This window comes from Manis javanica, chromosome 8, assembly GCF_040802235.1.
Source record: "Manis javanica isolate MJ-LG chromosome 8, MJ_LKY, whole genome shotgun sequence".
Taxonomy (NCBI): Eukaryota; Metazoa; Chordata; class Mammalia; order Pholidota; family Manidae; genus Manis; species Manis javanica.
In genome coordinates, this window is record NC_133163.1 from 44486595 (window position 1) to 44508964 (window position 22370).

Below are 22370 nucleotides of genomic sequence, written 5' to 3' on the forward strand. Positions count from 1 at the left end.
AAATTGTTGGTGAAGTTTCCAAAACTCTTACTCTGAATTTTTGCTCATAATCATGGACTGGCTCTAAAGCTGGCCAGTGGGGCACACTTTGAATAGCACTGGTCTAGGAGAAAGACCGTCAGACTAGGGGGCAGTGAAGCCACTTTAGGCAAATGCTTCCCTTGATTCTATTTCTCCATTCACACAATGGGAATGATCCCCAAGAAATGAAGCCAGTAGAGCCAGCGCTGCAGATCAGCCCACAGGCTCTGTGGCAGGCCTTCAGGAGGAAGCTCCGTGGGCAGGCGTCAGTGTGGCACAGTGAGGCCACAGGGCTGATAAAGGGCTGGAAGAGGAACAAGATTAAGGTGGCCTGAGATAACATAGCAGCAGGAGATATATGTAGGTTATTCCATCAATGATCAGAACTTAATCATTTCAAATCAGCAATCCCTATCAACTTAAAATGCAGTAAAATAGACTTATTTGTGATAGACCTGGTTCCATCACTGCTTCCTACTCAGAAAACTAAGAACCTACCACTTATTCTTAATGAGCTTACTCCAACCTCCAAAGGGAAAACACCCACCATTTCATCTTTCTCCCCACCCCTAAATTCTTCATCCTTAGCCAAAATTAATTTCTCCATTTCTTGCAGGAGAAAGCAAGCCAAGAGACAGGCTCCATTAGACTTTGCACCTAGGCCCATCTTTACTGCCGAACTAGGCCACTGGGTGTGATAATGCCTTTTTCTACATGCTTACCCATACTATTATGAAGCTCAAGTAAGAAAAAAAGAAGTGAAAATCCTTTCAAATATTTAAAGTTTACTTGAAAAATTTTTCAAATATTTAAAGATTGTTAGGGTCCTGGCTTCCGAGGCTTCTCGGCATAGAGATGTAAATACAGGCAAAGTCTTTATTCAGCCAGCAAGCTGGGGTCGACAGCACCTCCCCTGACACGCAGGCCGAGTCCGAGCTGCCGACCCCCAGGCAACTTTAGGTATTGCTTATATAGGATTTTCACAGCGTTACACCGAAGCCCGCGCATTTCTACAACCAATAATTTTTAAACACATTCTATATTGTAATCTTTCAGGAAACACTCCAGCTGCTTGACCGCTTCAATTGTTATCTCTTGCTTACCCAAGCATGTCTATGTGACTTATCACGGATCACGCCCCCAGGCTGTTGCCCACCTCTAGTTATCTAACTTAAAGCAGGCGCATTTCTAAGCTTAGCCTCAGGTTGTTTATTCAAAACTGGATGGTCCATGCTGAGAACAAAGCACACAGGCAGTTAGGTTAAATGATGTTATTAGTCCTCTTTCCTGACTCTTGATGCCCCCTGCCCTCCTTTACAAGATAAGACATGCATTTGAGTATAACTAGTATGCCTTTAAAAAAAAAAGCCACTGGAGCATGCTGCAAGACCCGCACATATGCCCACTCAAATGCATGAAGCACAGTGGTGGCCGCGGGAGACTGGGCAGAGGCTACTCAGCCATGAGAACGGATTTCATTCATGATAAAGAGAAGAGCAACTAAAGAGAGGCAGAAGGACCAAGGCAGCAAATTGCCTACAGAGACATCTCATAATTGAGATGTGCATTGCAAAGGACATAAAGTTGAGTAAGTATTTAAACAATGAAAAATACCAAAAAATTATAGTTCTTATCCTTCTTTTGGATCTTGTCCCCCTATGAAAATATGATATAGCTAAAAACCAAGAGTGTCTCTTCTCAGAAGGGAAAAAAAGCCCTATATACTGACACACAATTTTGAAAATAATTTTAATTTCTTCCAAAAAAATCCCTTAGATTCACTTGCTTTATGGTAACCTGCATGCTTATAAAAGGGAGTAAATGACACATAGGGCAATGACTGATAGCCTCCTCCAGTGAAATGCCATGGCAAAATGCAATCCAGGCCACAAGTCCTCCTCCACCCATGATACTGCCCTTAGAGATCCCACAGTCAGTGCCCTTTGGCCTTTCAGCGATATTCAGATGATGATTTCTACAACAGCAAGCCAATGGGCCTCAGCAATATCCATCTGGATTTCACCTGGATGCATACAAAAGAGGCAATCCCTCCCGAATTCTTCATAATCTGATCATCACACTTGCATAGACTTGGTACCCAGCCACAGTGGTCTCCAAGTCCCGTCCTTAGAGTTTGACTTTTTACTAGAAATCTGGCATAAGCAACATCTGTATTTCTAATGCTCCTATATTTAAAATCTCCATGTGAGTCCACAGAATCCAAGCACAGCAGTTCAGCCAGAAACAAGGAAGGCATTTTGTCAGCTCTTCTGTCAATTCAGGCAATCTCTGTTCCATCTCTGTTCCATCTCAGTGCCTTTGGGCCTGCTCATCCCTCAGCCTAGAAGGTTTCTCTTCCCCCTGTGTACCTGGTTAGCCCCAACACCATATTAGGTATTGGCTTAAAGTCTCTTTAGGCTGCCAGAATTTCTATTTAGGAGGAAACTTGGAGGGAGAGGGAAGTACCTGGGGGAACTTAAAGTCCATTTAACAAGCAAGTCCAGTTTTTACTTAGATTTTATTTTCATTTGGGGAGAAATGGGGAGAAGGCCAAAGCCTGGTCAAGCCAGGACTTTCTAGCCATCCTACCTAGTTTCCCTAAAGTTATCCTCTCTTACAAAACTGTTCTGTGAAACTTACAACACTAATTACACAAGTTTTTCAATTATAACCCTCTGTAGAAGGACAGCTTCAAAAGAATGGGGACTGAGTTTTATTCATCACTATACCCTAATGCCAAGCCCAGTACTAGACACTCAGAAGTTACTCAATAAGTAATGGTTGAATAATTTCTTTTTAAATACTAGAAATATTCTTCTGTAAGGACAGCATTGATCTCTATTAAGAATGGTTTAGCTCTTGCTGTTATGAGAGATGGAAGAAGTTTTTGAAAGGGAGGCAGAAAAATAGAGGGATCTTACTGCTTAGAAGAATCTTCCTAGTTAGATTTTTCCCGGAAGATGGTCTCTCTACAGCCAGTGAAGTAAGACCAAAAGCAATTGGTCCAAATAAGGCTTTAGACCCGTAGCCTGAAGCCTCTCATGTGAGAATACCAGAGGTTGGGGCTTCTTAGAGGACCAAGGACTAAGTTGTGTTTAAGAGACTGGAAGCCAAGCAACAATACTGCTTACGAAGTAGAAGGAGGACACTGCTGATGGGAATGTAAATTAGTTCAACCATTGTGGAAAGCAGTATGCAGGTTCCTCAAAATGCTCAAAATAGAAACACCATTGACCCTGGAATTCCACTTCTAGGAATTTACCCTAAGAATGCAGCACTCCAGTTTGAAAAAGACAGATGCACCCCTATGTTTATTGCTGCACTATTTACAATAGCCAAGATATGAGGGCAACCTAAATGTCCATCAGTAGATGAATGGATAAAGAAGATGTGGTACACATACACAACGGAATATTACTCAGCCATAAGAAAAAAACAGATCCTACCATTCGCAACAACATGGATGGAGCTACAGGGTATTATGCTCAGTGAAATAAGCCAGGTGAACAAAGACAAGTACCAAATGATTTCACTCATATGTGGAGTATAAGAACAAAGGAAAACTGAAGGAACAAAACAGCAGCAGAATCACAGAACCCAAGAATGGCCTAATAGTTACCAAAGGGAAAGGGACCAGGGAGGATGGGTGGGAAGGGAGGGATAAGGGCAGGGAAAAAGAAAGGGGGCATTACGATTAGCATGTATAGTGTGGGGGGCGGGGCACAGGGAGGGCTGTGCAACACAGAGAAGACAAGTAGTGATTTTACAGCATCTTACTACGCTGATGGACAGTGACTGTGAAGGGGTATGTGGGGGAGACTTGGTGAAGGGGGGAGCCTAGTAAACATAATGTCCTTCATGTAATTGTGGATTAATGATACCAAAAAAAAAAGCTATAGTAATCAAGATAGTGTGGTACTGCCATTACAACAGACATACAGGTCAATGGAATAGAATTAAGAGTCCATAATTAAATCTCACAATTATGGCTAAACAAAAATGTGTATACATGCAATGTAATATTACTTAGCCTTAAAGAGGAAGAAAGTTCTGATATGCTTCAACATGAATGAGACTTGAAGACGTTATGCTAGGTGAAATAAGCCACAATGAGGTACTAGTCATTCACAGAGACAAAGTAGAATGGTGGTTACCAGGAGCTGCTGCTGACTGGGTTGCCAAAAGAATATCCATTGGGAAAGATGAGAAAGTTGTGGAGATGGTGGTGAATGTTGTATAACAACAATATGAACCTACCTAATGCCTCAGAGCCATAACACTCAAAAGTGGCTTAAATGGTAAATTCTATGTTACATGTATCTTACCATGATTAAAGAAAAAAGATTTCCCAGAAAAAAAAAAAGACTGACAACACACAGCATACATGAGGATGTGAAGGAGCTGGAATGCTCATACACCACTGGCAGGACTGGAAACCAATATATCCACCATGGAAATTCCTTTGTCAGTGCCCACCAAATAAAATATATGTATACCCTGTAACCCACCCAACCCCAAATTCCAGAAACGAGCATTTATGTCCACCAGACACTGTACACAAAAATATCGTGGCAGTTTTATTCATAACAGCCCCAAACTGGAAACAACCCAAATGCCCATCAACAATAAAAATAAATGGTAGTAAACTAATACAATGTCATTTCACACGGCAAAGAAACAGAATGAGCTACAGCTACTGAAGCATATGGATGCTTCTCACAGACAGAATGTTGGACAAAAGAAGCCAGATACAAAAAAGGACATGCTATATGATTCCATTTACACAATGTCTGTGGCGGTTAATCTTATGTGCCACCTTGATTGAGCCATAGTGCACAGATACATGGTCAGACATTATTCTGGATGTTAGTGTGACCGTAACATTTTTGGATGACACTAACATTTAAATCAGTTGATTTTAAGTTAAGCAGATTGTCCTTTATTAGCGTGGGTGGATCTTACCTAATCAGTTGAAGACCTAAATAAAACAAAAGACTGACCTCCAGAGCAAGAAGGACTATGATCTTCTGACCTGAACTATATCATCAGCTCTTTCTGGGTCTCCAGCCTGCCAGCCCATCTTGCAGGTTTTGGACTTGTCCACCTCTGTAACCACAAGCTAATTCCTTAAATAAATCCTTCTGAATTAAAAAAAAAAAAAAAGAGGTAGAAGGAGGAAAAAAATCACAAAAAGAGAATACAGGTTTGCATATCCCACTAATTATTATAGCACAAAAGGAGTTAAACCCAACCAAGAATCATGCTGCATTCCAAGTATAAAAATACAAAAGGCAAAAGCAAAGTAGCTCATCACACGTGCACATGGTCCCCAAGTCTATTGGTTCTTTTCCTTGCCCTTAGCATAAAATCAGAACTCATTACTACCACCCATTATATAATCAGACATGGCCCCCTTCTCAGTCTCTGTCCATTCTTCACCTTGTCTTGGATGAAATGTTACCTCCTCAGAGAGCTTTCCCTAACTTTCCAATGTAGTATTTATCTTTGTCACGCTTGACATTCTCTTCATAGTACCCATGCATAGCACATAACACACACCAAATAAATATCTATTGAATTGATAAAAATATTTCTTTTTTTTCCCTCACCCACCAAATAGTTTAATCTGAGATACAAGTTTTCATCACCAACAGATGACTAATGAAAGTAACAAGAGTAGACACAGAACCCAAGAACGGACTAACAGTTGCCAAAGGAAGAAGGACTGGGGGCAGTGGGTGGGAAGGGAGGGAGAAGGGGAATAAGGGGCATTACGATTAGCACACATAATGTAGGGGGTTACGGGGAAAGCAGTGTAGTAAAGAGAAGACAAGTAGTGACTCTATAGCATCTTACTATGCTGAGGGACAGTGACTGTAATGGGGTATGTGGTGGGGACTTGATGATGGGGGAATCTAGTAACCACAATGTTGCTCATGTAATTGTATATTAATGATACCAAAATTTTTAAAATAAATTAAAAAAAATTTTTTAAAGTAACAAGAGTGGACAGTCTTGTACATGAAAAGCAGGACCTGAATAAAGGCAGAATCTAAGGTAGTACTGCAGGAATAGTACTAAAAGTAGGGACATCTGGACCCTACAGAACCCAACCAGCTAGCCAGTCATGATCTGGGTGCTTCAACACAAATTATTCTTGATTATGTTTTCTACATTATTACCCGGTTAAAAGGATACTATATTATCCATTTGGCATTTATACAGGAACTAGTATTCATTGGGTAATACCAGATGACTCATTCTCACATCATTTTTAATAAGGCCTTGATTTGCTTGTTGAAAAATGGCAAGAAAGGAAATAGGGTGGGAAGGTGGGAGTCACTGCCCTTGGCTGCCTATCAAATAGAAATTCCCTTTTTCTTCCTGTTAACAGCATCCTGATCTTGGGCTCCCTCTTCGTGTTTCAGGGCAGGTGGGCCCAGACCCACGGAGTAAATAATGATTGACCTAAGCCAGTAGTTCTCAGTGGGGGTGATTGATTGATTTTTGTCCCCAAGGGGATATCCAGCAATGTCTGGAGACATTTCAGATTCTCACAACTTGGTAGGAAAATGCTACTGGAAACTAGTAGGAAGAGGCCACAGATGCTGCTCAACATTCTGCAACATACAATTCAGACCCCCACAACAAAAATGATCCTTCCCCAAATGCCAACAGTACTAAAGTTAAGAGACCTTGCTCTAAGGCAATCAGTGTGGTCCCAATCTCCTTGTCAGTGAGCGGTCCAGGCACCAGAAAATCTAGCTAATGAAATACAACGAGAAGTCTACTGAGATACTTGCGGGAAAGGTCTTTCTTGCCCTTAAAAGAAGACATTCATTTTCTGTTGAAATGCCTTATTTTCCCAAGTAAAATCATATTTACCAACAATGAGAAACAGAAATTAAAAAAAAAAAAACAGTCCCTCATCTGCTCCTATATCTCCCTGTGTGGTGTCTGATACTGTGATGGCCATCTCGGGACTGCGAGAGGTGTTAACTGAAGAGAATGTGAGAGGATGGCCAAGCAGAAAGACGGCAGTAAGCTGCACCCTTGAAAACGCCATTGAACCTCTGATTGGAACTATCCTTGAGACTTCCTGTTATATGAGATAATAAATTCTATTACTATTTGAGGTCATTTACAGGACTTTTTTAAAATTAGAAAATAGCTGAAAACATCCTGATACACATTTTATATCTATCTATCTATCTATCTATCTATCTATCTATCTATCTATCTATATCTATCTGTCTCTCTATCTATCATCATCTATCTATCTATATCTATATCTAAGGGGGATTGTATAAGAAGTAAGATGGGCAGGGGGAAACAGTAACCTACTCGTTTGGGGCAAGCTCTCCAATCATCTAATAGTAAAATAATTTTGTTTTGCTGTGCTTCTAGAATAATCTTAAACTAATGATACCAGAAGTTGATAGAATCAATGGCAAAAGAATCTTTGTCTATTAATGCACTCATTTGTGTTTTTTCTAAATAGATGAGTAGGAACTCATGTAACACTGAAATCTTTAAGAAAATGACATTTTCCAGTCATTGAAATGTAACTTGGGGGAGCCTGCAGCATTAGCACGAGCCAGTTTGTCCTTATTCTTCCTAAACTCTAGCACACCTAATTCACAGGCACCCGCTTTAGCAAAAGAGAGGCTGCCTGGTTAAAATAACCTAGTTACATCAACTTGCTAAAATGGTCCAGGGGATTGTTTTTGCCCAGGATTGAGATCTTTTTTAAAAAACCACCCACTTATTGTGCATTTTTAGGATTTTCTGACATTTTCTACCAGACATAATGATGCTTTTAATGCCTAGTCCTGCTTTGAAATACCAAAGACACTTTTCAAAAAGTAAAGAACTCAGTAACCAGCATTTCCTTGCAAAAATAATTTGTTTTATCAATTAAGTAATGTACACAACTAGATATTTTCCTTGGAAAACTGTACAATGGTTGGCTCCTTTTGAATGCATCTATTCTTTTGAACAGGCTCTGTCACACCACTCTACAGATTACTGGTACTCTGACCAAGAATCCAACCTGTTTATCACCACACCTTTCTTCTTGCCACTTCCTAAGACTTTTGAGCTATATGTAACTTTTTTGTATGCCTTTTGTATGCCACAGCAAGGCACTGTCTGAAGAGTAATACAAAAATGTATTATTAAAGTAAATTAAGCCTGTTTTGTCTTTCTCTAAATGCCCCTCCTCTCAACAAAGACAAAGTGTGCCTTCAAAGTGGCAATCCTGATGACCTTAAAAAAGGGTGCAGACATCTGATTGCTCCTCTTTGCTCAGAGCTACTCTGGGTTTTCTCATTTCAGAGCCAAAATTTTCACACTCAGATGATATGCCCCATAAGTCTCCATTGCTCCTATAGATTTTTCCATCTGGTACTTTTACTTTTGTGTGTTTTCTTTCTCTCTTCTGCCTCTGTCCTTCTGAAGCTCTTGACTTTCTTAACAAATGGCTTGACTTTTAGAAGTTATCACTAGCCGAGAAGGCTCCTCTTGATCCATGTGTGGTATTCCTCAAGTCTCTGCCTACTGATTGTAGGTTTGAGTCCTCTCCCTCTCTCACTTATTTCCTTTCTTCCTTGCTACTCAAGGGCTACTTTTGATGACTGCATGCATTTTCTTTTTTACATTTCCAGTATTGGCAAAGCTGTAGAGCTCCACTCTCTGGATAAAATTGATGTGTCATTAACATATGTGTGGTAACAGTCTCATTCTTAAGTTCAGTAAATACTTCTCCAAAATATTCTAAATATGTTTTCACCTAGTATGTGTGATTCTGCATATTGGCACATCTGATTCCTAATTTCCTGCTTTGAAGAGGAAATTGTGCTCTGATAATTAAAAGGCTCTGTTGGAACATCACACACACACACACACAAAAATGTTTTTTAAGTTTCAATATTATTGTCTAAGCCACTCTTCCTTGAAGAAGCTATAAAATGCATAAAATGAATAAAATTGGTATTCTTCATTTTTTACATTTCCTCCATTGCTTGGGTGGCTGTCAAGCTGTCCAGAGAAGAGGCAAGTACCATGGTTCACACACACACATTACTCACTTACTATAATGTTGTCGCCCTATGACGCCTTCCCTGACTCCCTAAGTGAAATTGGTCATCCCCCATAGTGTATGACCTCATGGTACTCTGTTCTACTTAAGCAGTTGCACTTAAGACATTTCGATGGAATTTATCTACATATGGAGCTTGCCTTCTACCTCTTTAAGGATGTATACTATTGATTTGTTGAATTAGAGAATGGATGGATGATCTATGAGGAAAATCTAATTTCCTACATTAAAATGTTCAGAGGGAAAAATACCTTTTCACTAAGTACAATGATATTTAAATTGCCACACTTGTTGGTTTTACATAAATGCAACTCTTTTAGAAAATGTTAACCTCTCCAAAGATCACAGCTTTGTGATCCTTTCCTGAGTAGTTAACCAGTCTTCATGACTGGAATATTGCAAGAGTGAATCTTGCTGACCTTTCTAAAGGCCCAGTGTTTTCCTCAAAGGTAAAATGACTTACATGCTCTTTCCAAAGAATTCAATGCCAGAAATTAGCACATTGGGCCTTATCCTGGATTGGACTACAATTTGTATACTGTTGCCAAAGATAAATTATGTGAATCTTCTTTTAAATGTTTTAAATTATATTAGTGAGCTTGTGCAAGGGTTATTTTCTCATTTGTTCTTAAAGTATGATTTAATATTCATTTAAGCAGCAATTGAACCTGCCAGCTTTAAATTTTATTCTGATCTGAGTTCCCTCTCCACTTCTTTTCCTATAATTTTCATAAAAGTGTCAGTCAGGTTTAAAATCCAGAGCAGGATTGATAAGTACCTAGTTAGAAGAGGGAGGAGGAGGAGAAAAAAGCTGTTTGTTTCCTAATACTTAAGAAAAAGTAAACTGTTTTCTCTATATATATTATTTGACCCAATTTATTGTTAAATAAAGCAGGGGGGATTTTTTACAAATAGGAGATAGATGATTGCATAGGAATATATTCATGCAATGGAATAAGAAACTGGAATCATATAGATTTATGTGTATCAACATACATAATTCTCAGGAAACATTTGGTTCAGCAATAAAGTTGCAAGTTGCAGATGGATACACACTATATAAGTCACCATTTATACAGTCTTAAAAACATGCAAGCAACACACACACAACAGTGCTGGGTATTGCTATGGACACTACAACTACAATGAAAGTATAAAAACATGGGAGGGAAGGGTCCAAAACAACTCCAGAATAATAGTTACTTCTGGAGAGAAAGGAAGAAGAACATTAGAAAGATTTAATCCCATTGGTAACATTTTATTTATTTGAGAAAGAAAATACCTGAACCAACTATGGCTGGTTCACTGTTAACATTTTTAAAAATCTAAGTAGTGAATACATATGTATTTATAAAATTACTGAAATATTTTGCACCATATTTCATAAATGCAACAAGTAGAGGCAAAATTGTCACTTGAACATTTTATAAGAGGTTGAGATATGAAGAATAGCTTTGGGAAGAAAACCAGTTAACTTATCATTTATTAAGTAATATTGATGCAAAGCAAAAAAAACCTTAGGCTCATTCCTATTTACTCCTCTTATCCCAAAGAGTTTATAAAACACAGACACTATTAGCTAAACATGTAGAACATGTAGCTAAGTACTGTACAAAAATGATAACTTCTTTCTTAAGTGGAAGAAGTGAAGCAAAGATTCTGTCTCTACTTACCGTGGCATTACTGCTCTATTTTTCCAGTGAGAAGACAATAACAAATCCCAGGCATTTTTAAGCCACCTGGAATTTGAACTTTGGGGGCAAATGCTTCCATAATGCTGTTGAAAGTATACACAGAACTGGCAGTGAGACAGAATAACAAAGTTCCCTTCTCATCTCTGCCCTATCAGCTTTTTCTCTGGTTTGGTTCCAACCCTCCAGAGCTGTACAGAAAGAAAGCACAGAAATATATGGTTAACATATTACAAAGTAGGACCATTCGATGACTAAGGATGGTAGAGGATGCAGGGAGCATCTTAAGGAGACATCCCTAAGGAGAAGCCCACAGAATTCCATCCTGTGTCTATGTGTCTTCGTGGAGCTGTATGTAGCAAAGGCCACCCCACCAAATGGCCAAGCCCTTGACCCCTATGTTTCACACAAATTAAATCAAACATATTGTTAGGCTAATGAAGTCCCTGCAAGTGGTAAACAAAACATTGAATAATCATTAAAACCTTTTATTTTTGCCTAAAAGTTTCATAAATCTTATGAAAAAATCCACCTGACCACTAATTTAAAATGAGTTAGTGCCAGAACCCTATGAAATAAAGCAGCAATTCAACAGAAGAAGCCATTCTGAGATAATAATAGGTATCTGATGGGAAGGACAGCTGGTACTCTGAGCTGAGAGAAGCCTGCAGCTCTGTGCAAGGCATCCTACAATCTTTTCACACATGATTCTTTACTTACCTCAGGGGAGAGCGGTCCCAGAGAATAGGAGCACAGAACTCCATGAGGTCGATTTGTTTTTCCTTAAAGAAGGAAACATCTATTAAGTATTAAGGAAACATCTAAAGATCTCTTCCACAATAAACAGATCAAAGTCTGGTTGAAAGTATTTAAAGGTAGTGGTTCTGAACCTTGGCTGCACAGTAGAATCATTTAGGGAGCTTTGGAAAAGTAGGATGCCCAAGTACCATCCCAGACCAAGAGAATCAGAATCTCTGGAATTTGTGATTCTGATGCATAAGGAAGGTTAACATCTTCTGTCATAGGACCAAGAATGTGTTGGTAAACTGACTCTCAGGTATGAAGGTGGGTTACTCCAGGGAGCTCTGATTTATATAATATGTGCTTATTTTGTGGTATACTCCCACTATGGCCAATTTCAAGACACCAAGCTTGGAGTATGTAAGAGGTGTGCATAATCAGCCCCCCAGAAGCTCTGATGCTGGCTTCACACACCACCTTGGGGATACTTGGTGATGCCCTCACAGTAGGGGTAAGAAAGTGATATCTTGCATCCTCAGTCTTTTTTACATACCACAGAATTTTAAGCCAGAGTTCAAGTTTTCTCAATTTAAAGAATTTAAGGAAAAACTAACATTAAACAATGATTTAAGCACTGCATTACTAAAACCAAAATTTATTTGAAAATATCAGTCTTATAAATAGAATTGTCTTTTTCCACTTTACTAGTAATTCATATTTGAAATTAACTTATTTTTGAAATAAAAACTTATTTAAACATAGTTTTATAACTACATCAAATTCATGTCTTTGGCACATAGAAATCAACTTCAAGTTTCAAATGTCTCTTGTGAGACTTCTAAAATAAGATGATAGCAGTTTACTTTGTAAGGGACTTGTTACACAGAAATAACTGAAATGTTATCCTGACAACGTCTAGAAATAGAAGAAATGGAAGCAATCCATTGTGGAGGTCATTTTTAAATAAACTACATTTATAAAACACTATCTTGTAAATTATAACCCCATCAAGCTTAAATATGATCAATCATATAATCCCTTATCAGAGAAAGTAAATGAGAGAAAATTCAAAATATCTTTAAAAATGCTGTTTCTGGATCAACAGAAGAGACCTGTTAAATAAGAATACAGAAATACAATGCACTAACTAGAAATAAAATAAAATAGAAATAATTTACTACTAAGATTCATTTTATGTAGTGTGCATCTAGAAAACCTAAGAATTATACTATTGAGTTTCCATGTGAGCTATTATATAATCAAACAAAAAAACCAAAGAGTAAAAAATTATTTTAGAAGACAAAACCTATATACAAACTTTAAAAATACTGAATTGCACTATCACAAATAAAGCAGAAGTGTTGTTTTAAGAAGCATATTTTAAAAATCTATAGGGGAGGGGCTCAAGATGACAACGTGAGTAGGGCAGTAGAAATCTCCTCCCCAAACCATATGTATTTTTGAAAATACAACAAATACAACTACTCTTAAAAGAGAGACCAGAAGACACAGGAAAACAGCTAGGCTACATCTACATCTGTGAGAACTCAGCATCTCATGAAATGGGTAAGATACAAAGCTGTGAGCTGGCGGGGCACGAGCACTCCCCCCACCCCAGCTCACTGGCAGGAGGAAAAGAATCAGAGTGGGGAGGTAGTGGAAGCACAGGACTACTAAATAACTAGCCCTAGTAATCTGCAGCGGGACCACAGACACACATCACATGGTGTAACTGGATATTAGAGAAACGGAAAAGTAAAATCCGAGAGACTGAGAGCGGGTCCCCACAGCTGGCTTCCCTGGGTCAAAAGAAAAGTGGGTGCTTTTTAAAAGTCTTAAGGAGACAAGGGCTTAACAGCTGGACAGAATCATCCCAGCACACTCAGCCAAGCAGGCTGGAAATCTTAAGGAACTTCAGGCTCCCTATTCCCCTGGGGGGTAACACAGCCCTGAAACCCCTCACTGCAATAAGCAGCCTGCCATTCATTCCCCCCAGCCAGTGCTGCAAGCAAATTGGCTTACCTGCACCAGTTGGGGAGCAGCCAGAAAACAGCCCCACCCACAGCAACCACACAGAGTCTCCTCCCAGCGTGCAGCTAACTGGGACAGACCCAGAGGCTGCCGCTGTCATGCAACTGCCTGATACAGACAGAGGAAGCTGGAGCAAGGTCCAGAAGGCATGAAGGGGCACTATTCTCACAAGAGAACACACCTAGTGCATCTGCGATCCCCCACAGGGCCCTAGGCTATCCCGAGGGCTGCACCACCCATGGCAGCTCAGATTACCCCAGAGACTGCCCCTGTGTGGGTAACTGACACAGGCAGAGGAAAAGGGCAAGGCAACCAGCAAGCAGGAAGGGGCTTTGTTCTCCCAGCTGACACACGTGCCACCTGCATGCAACCACTTCTATTGCCATGACAAGGGAGAAGAATCTGGTCCAGTCAAAAATCACTCAGACAACCCCAGAGAGAGGGACTGGTGAGATAGATATAACCAATCTTCCTGAAAAAGAATTCAAAATAAAAGTCATAACCATGCTGATGGACCTGCAGAGAAATATGCAATAGCTAAGGGATGAAGTCTGGAGGGAGATAACAGAAATGAAACAAATCAACAGAGGGTCTTAAGAGCAGACTAGACAAAGTGCAAGAGACTGTTAATGAAATAGAAATTAGAGAACAGGAATACAGAGAAGCTGAGGCAGAGAGAGATAAAAAGAGAACTGTGTGACCAATCCAAACAGAACAAAATTCGCATTATAGGGGTACCAGAAGAAGAAGAGAGAGAATAAGGGATAGAAAATGTCTTTGAAGAAATACTTGTTGAAAACTTCCCCAAGCTGGGGAACGAAATTGTCTCTCAGACCATGGAAGCCCACAGAGCTCCCAACACAAGGGACCCAAGGAGGACATCACCAAGACATATAATAATTAAAATGGCAAAGATCAAAGACAAGGACAGAATATTAAAGGCAGCCAGAGAGAGAAAAAGATCACCTACAAAGGAAAACCCATCAGGCTATCATCAGACTTCTCAACAGAAACCTTACAGGCCAGAAGAGAATGGCATGATATATTCAATGCAATGAAACAGAAGGGCCTTGAACCAAGGATACTGTACCCAGCACAATTATCATTTAAATTTGAAGGAGGGATTAAACAATCTCCAAACAAGCAAAAGTTGAGGGAATTTGCCTCCCACAAACCACCTTTACAGGATATTTTAAAGGGACTGCTCTAGATGGACACACTCCTAAGGCTAAGTAGATGTCACCAGAGAAAATAAAATCACAGCAAAGAAAGCAGACCAACCAAATACTAACTAAAGGCAAAAAGTAAAATCAACTATTTACAAAAGCAGTTAAAGGAAACACAAAAGAGTACAGAATAAAACACGTAACATATAAAGAATGGAGGAGGAAGAATAAAAAGGGAGAGAAATAAAGAATCACCAGACTGTGTTTATATTAGCTTCACAAGAGAGTTAAGTTAAACGGTCAGATAGTAAGGAAGCTGCCCTTGAACCCTTGGTAAACATGAATCCAAAGCCTGCAATGGCAATAAGTACATATCTCTCAATAATCACCCTAAATATAAATGGACTGAAGGCACCAATCAAAAGACACAGAGTAATAGAATGGATAAAAAAGCAAGACACATCTATATGTTGCTTACAAGAGACTCACCTCAAACCCAAAGATATACACAGACTAAAAGTGAAGGGATGGAAAAAGATATTTCAAGCAAACAATCAACAAAGAAAGTAACAAGAAATAAAGAAGCACATAACATAATTGTAAAGGGAGCAGTACAACAAGAGGATATAACCATTATAAACATATATGCACCCAACACAGGAGCACTGACATATGTGAAACAAATACTAACAGAATTAAAGGAGGAAATAGAATTCAATACATTTATTTTATTTTATTTTTTTTAAGATAATTATTTTTTATTGAAGGGTAGCTGACACACAGTATTACATTAGTTTCAGGTGTACAACACAGTGACTCAACATTTATATACATGATCATTCTAGGTACCAGCTATCACCATACCAAGTTGTTACAATATTTTGACTATATTCCTTATGCTATACATTACATCCTGGTTACTTATTTATTTTGCAATTGGAAGTGTGTACTTTTTTTTTTTTTGTGAGGGCATCTCTCCTATTTATTGATCAAATTGTTGTTAACAACAATAAAATTCTGTATAGGGGAGTCAATGCTCAATGCACAATCATTAATCCACCCCAAGCCTAATTTTCATCAGTCTCCAATCTTCTGAAGCATAACGAACAAGTTCTTACATGGAGAACAAATTCTTACATAGTGAATAAGTTACATGGTGAACAGTACAAGGGCAGTCATCACAGAAACTTTCAGTTTTGATCATGCATTATGAACTATAAACAATCAGTCCAAATATGAATATTCATCTGATTTTTATACTTGATTTATATATGGATACCACATTTCTCTCTTTATTATTATTATTTTTAATAAAATGCTGAAGTGGTAGGTAGATGCAAGATAAAGGAAGAAAACATAGTTTAGTGTTCTAAGAGAGCAAATGTAGATGATCAGGTGTGTGCCTGTAGACTATGTGTTAATCCAAGCTAGACAAGGGCAATAAAACATCCACGGATGCAGCAGATTTCTCTCAGAACAGGGGGGGAGAAGTTCTAAACCTCACCTCTGTTGATACCCAATTTCTCACCTGATGGCCCCCCTATGACTGTGCCTGTCTTAGGTTGTTCCTCCCTTGAGGAATCTTATCCGTCTCTGGCTAACCAGTCATCTTCCAGGGCCATACAGGGAAATGTAAAGTTGGTAAGTGAGAGAGAAGCCTTATTGTTTGAAAAGGTTAGTTTTTTACTTCTTTGCATATTTATGCCCTGTGGCTTCTATGCCCAACATTTGTCTTGAGGTATCTTTACCACTTGGAAGAATTGTGATACACGGTAAATTCAATATGAGGCACAAATTCTATTTAGGGGTTGTAGTTAGGAAGGAAGAAGAAAATCTATATAAGTAGCAGGCAGAAGAAAACATGGGAAGATTGATTATTTCTTTGACATATCTTCTTGTAGATTAACTTCAGCATGTATAGGTTTTAAACTACTAATTAAACAATACATTCATTTTAGAAGACATCAACACACCACTCACTCTGAAGGACAGAACAACCAGACAGAAAATAAGTAAGGACACAGAGGCACTGAACAACACACTAGAACAAATGGACCTAACAGACATCTACAGAATTCTACACCCCAAAGCAGCAGGATGCATGTTCTTCTCAAGTGCACATGGAACATTTTCTATAATAGACCACATACTAGGCCACAAAAACAGCCTCAGTATATTAAAAAAGATTGAAATTGTACCAACCAACTACTCAGATCACAAAGGTACAAAACTAGAAATAAATTGTACAAAGAAAACAAACAGGCTCACAAACACATGGAGGCTTAACAACATGCTCCTAAATAATCAATGGATCAATGACCAAATTAAAACAGAGATCAGGCAGTATATGGAGACAAATGACAACAACACAAAGCCCCAACTTCTGTGGGATGCAGTGAAGGCAGTTCTAAGAGGAAAGTATATAGCAATCCAGGCATATTTAAAGAAGGAAGAACAATCCCAAATGAATAGTCTAAAGTCACAATTATTGAAACTGGAAAAAAGAACAAATGAGGCCCAAAGTCAGCAGAAAGACAGACATAATAAAGACCAGACAAGAAATAAATAAAATTCGGAAGAATAAATAAAAGAAAAAAATCAATGAAACCAAGAGCTGGTTCTTTGAGAAAATAAACAAAAGAGATAAACCCCTAGCCAGACTTAATAAGAGAAAAAGAGAACCTACACACATAAACAGAATCAGAAATGAGAAAGGAAAATTCACCCCACAGAAATACAAAGAATTATTAGAGAATACTATGAAAATCTATATGCTAACATGCTGGAAAACCAAGAAAAAATGGACAACTTCCTAGAAAAACACAACCTTCCAAGACTGACCAAGGAAGAAACACAAAATCTAAACAGACCAATTACAAAGAAATTGAATTAGTAATCAAAAAACTACCCAATAGCAAAACCCCGGGCCAGATGGATTTACCTCGGAATTTTATCAGACGTATAGAGAAGACATAATACCCATTCTACTTAAAGATTTCCAAAAAATAGAAGAGGAAGGAATACTTCCAAACTCATTGTATGAAGCCAGAATCACTCTAATACCAAAAACAGGCAAAGACCCCACACACAAAAAAAATTACAGACCAATATCCCTGATGAACATAGATGCAAATATACTCAACAAAATATTAGCAGACTGAATTCAAAAATACACCATGATCAAGTGAGATTCATCTCAGGGATGCAAGGATGGTACAACATTAAAAAATCCATCATCATCATCCACCACATCAACAAAAAGGACAAAAACCACATGAGCATCTCCATAGATGCTGAAAAAGCATTCGACAAAATTCAACATCCATTCATTGATAAAAGCTCTCAACAAAATGGGTATAGAGGGCAAGTACCTCAATATAATAGAGGCCATATATGACAAACCCACAGCCAACATCATACTTAACAGTGAGGAGCTGAAAGCTTTTCACCTAAGATTGGGAAGAAGACAGGGATGCCCACTCCCCCCACTGTTATTCAACATAGTACTGGAGATCCTAGCCACAGAAATCAGACAAAACAAAGATATACAAAGCATCCAGATTGGTAAAGAAGAAGTTAAACTGTCCTTGTTTGCAGATGACATGATACTGCACATAAAAAACCCTAAAGACTCCACTCCACAATTACTAGAACTAATATCTGAATTCAGCAAAGTTGTAGGACACAAAATTAATACACAGAAATCTGTTGCTTTCCTATATGCTAATGATGAACTAGCAGAAAGAGAAATCAGGAAAACAATTCCATTCACAATTACATCAAAAAGAATAAAATACCTAGGAATAAACCTAACCAAGAAAGTGAAAGACCTATACCCTGAAAACTACAAGACACTCTTAAGAGAAATTAAGGAGGACACTAACAAATGGAAACTCATCCCATGCTCCTGGCTAGGAAGAATTAATATTGTCAAAATGGCCATCCTGCCTAAAGCAATCTATAGATTCAATTCAATCCCTATCAAAATATCAAGAGCATTCTTCAATGAACTGGAACAAACATTTCTAAAATTCATATGAAGCCACAAAACACCCCAAATAGACAAAGTAATCCTGAGAAGGAAGCATAAAGCAGGGGGATCTCATTTGCCAACTTCAAGCTCTACTACAAAGCCACAGTAATCAAGACAATTTGGTACTGGCAGAAGAACAGACCCACAGACCAGTGGAACAGGATAGAGAGTCCAGATATTAACCCAAACATATGTGGTCAATTTATATACGATAAAGGAGCCATGGACATACAATGGGGAAATGACAGCCTCTTCAACAGCTGATGTTGGCAAAACTGGACAGCTACATGTTAGAGAATGAAACTGGACCATTGTCTAACCCCATACACAAAAGTAAATTTGAAATGGATCAAAGACCTAAATGTAAGTCATGAAACCATAAAATTCTTAGAAAAAAACATAGGCAAAAATCTTTTGGACATAAATGTGAGTGACTTCTTCATGAACATATCTCCCGGGGCAAGGGAAACAAAAGCAAACATGAACAAATGAGACTGTATCAAGCTGAAAAGCTTCTGTACAGCAAAGGACACCATCAGAGGAACAAAAAGACATCCTACAGTATGGGAGAATATATTCATAAATGATATATCTGATAAGGGGTTGACATCCAAAATATATAAAGAGCTCATGCACCTCAGCAAACAAAAAGCAACTAATCCAATTAAAAAATGGGCAGAGAGCCAGAGACGGGTAAGATTCCTCAAGGGAGGAACAACCTAAGACAGGCACAGTCGCAGGAGGGCCATCAGGTGAGAAATTGGGTATCAACAGAGGTGAGGCTTAGAACCTCTCCCCCCCTGTTCTGAGAGAAATCTGCTGCATCCATGGATGTTTTATTGCCCTTGTCTAGCTTGGATTAACACATAGTCTACAGGCACACACCTGATCATCTACATTTGCTCTCTTACAACACTAAACTATGTTTTCTACCTTTATCTTGCATCTACCTATCACTTCAGCATTTTATTAAAAATAATAATAATAATAAAGAGAGAAATGTGGTATACACATATAAATCAAGTATAAAAATCAAATAAATATTCATATTTGGACTGATTGTTTATAGTTCATAATGCATGATCAAAACCGAAAGTTTCTGTGATGACTGCCCTTGTACTATTCACCATGTAACTTATTCACTATGTAAGAATTTGTTCTCCATGTAAGAACTTGTTCGTTATGCTTCAGAAGATTGGAGACTGATGAGAATTAGGCTTGAGATGGATTAATGATTGTGCATTGAGCATTGACTCCCCTACACAGAATTTTATTGTTGTTAACAACCATTTGATCAATAAATAGGAGAGATGCCCTCACAAAAAAAAAAAAAAGTACACACTTCCAATTGTAAAATAAATAAGTAACCAGGATGTAATGTATAGCATAAGGAATATAGTCAAAATATTGTAACAACTTGGCATGGTGATAGCTGGTACCTAGAATTATCACGTATATAAATGTTGAGTCACTGTGTTGTACACCTGAAACTAATGTAATACTGTATGTCAACTCCCCTTCAATAAAAAATAATTATCTACAAAAAAAAATGGGCAGAGGATATGAACAGACAGTTCTCCAAAGAAGAAATTCAGATGGCCAACAGGCACATGAAAAGATGCTCCACATCGCTAATCATCAGAAAAATTCAAATTAAAACCACTATGAAATATCACCTCACACCAATAAGGATGGCCACAATACAAAAGACAAACAACAACAAATGTTGGCAACGTTGTGTAGAAAGGGGAACCCTCCTACACTGCTGGTGGGAATGTAAATAAGTTCAGCCACTGCGGAAAGCAGTATGGAGGTGCATCAAAAAACTCAAAATAGAAATACCATTTGACCCAGGAATTCCACTTCTAGGAATTTACCCTAAGAATGCAGCAGCCCAGTTTGAAAAATACATATGCACCCCTATGTTCATTGCAGCACTATTTACAATAGCCAAGAAATGGAAGCAACCTAAGTGTCCATCAGTAGATGAATGGATAAAGATGTGGTACATATATACAATGGAATATTATTCAGCCGTAAGAAGAAAACAAATCTTACCAACATGGATGGAGGTAGAGGGTGTTATGCTCAGTGAAATAAGCCAGGCAGAGAAAGACAAGTACCAAATGATTTCACTCATATGTGGAGTATAAGAACAAAGAAAAAAACTGAAGGAACAAAACAGCAGCAGACTGACAGAACCCAAGAATGGACTAACAGTTACCAAAGGGAAAGGGACTGTGGGGAGGATGGGTGGGAAGGGAGGGACAAGGGGGAAAAGGCGGCATTACAATTAGCAGACATAATGTTGGGGGGGGCACGGGGTGGGCTGTACAACACAGAGAAGACAAGTAGTGATTCTATAGCTTCTTACTATGCTGATGGAAAGTGACTGTAATGGGGTATGTGGTGGGGACTTGGTGATGGGGGGAGTCTAGTAAACATAATGTTGGTCATGTAATTGTAGATTAATGATACCAAAAAAAGAAAATCTATAGCTGTAAAACATTATCCTAAGAATTTATAATCCTATCAAGCTTCCATTTGAGCCCTTGTGTAGTCACTCAACAATAAAATTAAAAGAAAAAAATCTAATTTACTTTAGTAAAGAGAAAAAATGTAACCTTCTGTGGTCTTGGATCTTCAGAGTAGACTTCTTGGAAGGCAGGATCAACTCAAAATGGAATACACTATTTTCAGGCTATGTGAACAGAGCCCAAAACTTTGGTATGGAGACATTTCTTGTTGCCAATGGATGATGTGCCAGGTCAGAAAGTCTCCAGAGAGAAGGTTGAAAAGGTTCCTGGGATGCTTCAGCCTTACTCTCCAGAAGAAAGAAAGGCTAGGGGGAACCACTTCTCAGGAATAGTCCTCTGTCCCATCTGCAACATCTGACCCCTGATGGTAGATGAGAAACTGGTTCAGGTGGGAAGTTGTGGGTGTGTGGAGCACTGGGACAAGCTCAGTCTTGCTCCTGTGAAGGATCTGAGTCAAGATGGAGTTGGTCTGAGGGATGGAACCTTTTTCTGGGATTCTGACCTGGTAGGCATGGCATTGGTCCATATAGAACACACCAGACCCTGGCTCTCCATGACATCACAGTCAGCTGTTCTTGGGCATCTGGTCATTCAGAGGATTCCCTAGTGATTCTCTTGGGCCTCTGCCAAATATCCCATCTGGATGTGTGAAACTTAGGGATCTTTTACAATTGTCTCAGTGTATTCATTTCTCTTCTTAAATTATCAAAGTTTCTCTCAACCAGCAGAGCTCTCATCCCTTTATTATGAACCTATCTTTCATGGGGAATAAACTAGCTTTGATAATAGGGAGTTCTTTTGAATTTTTTCTGGAAGAATTTTGTTTTCTGTTTTACAGGTGGAAAGGTTCTCCTCTAAATACACAGGGTAAATTCTCTCCAAATCGGTAATTTGATGAAAATTCATTTCTTTTTTCAATACGTTTCAGAAAGAAGTTAAAGTTTCTGTCAAAGCTTTGACCTATTCCTTCTGTGTTTTTTTCTAACTGCAATAATGCTTACTCATTTAGAGACTTTATATGTTCTTTAAGCACATCTATTAGCTGACTTT

The 22370-nt window shown here is 38.6% G+C and overlaps 1 protein-coding gene across 1 annotated transcript in view; it reads right to left on the bottom strand.

Annotated features, from left to right (window-relative positions):
- FBXO34 (F-box protein 34) overlaps positions 1–21677 on the bottom strand; it is a 152263-nt gene extending 130586 nt beyond the window's left edge. Inside the window, exons 1-2 of the mRNA XM_073211211.1 lie at positions 21408–21677; positions 11533–11594 (exon numbers count right to left, since the gene is read on the bottom strand). Of these exons, the coding sequence (XP_073067312.1) occupies positions 11533–11576 (44 nt within the window). The 5' untranslated portion in view covers positions 11577–11594; positions 21408–21677. The remainder of the gene's footprint in view (positions 1–11532; positions 11595–21407) is intronic.
- Positions 21678–22370: the final 693 nt, after the last annotated feature.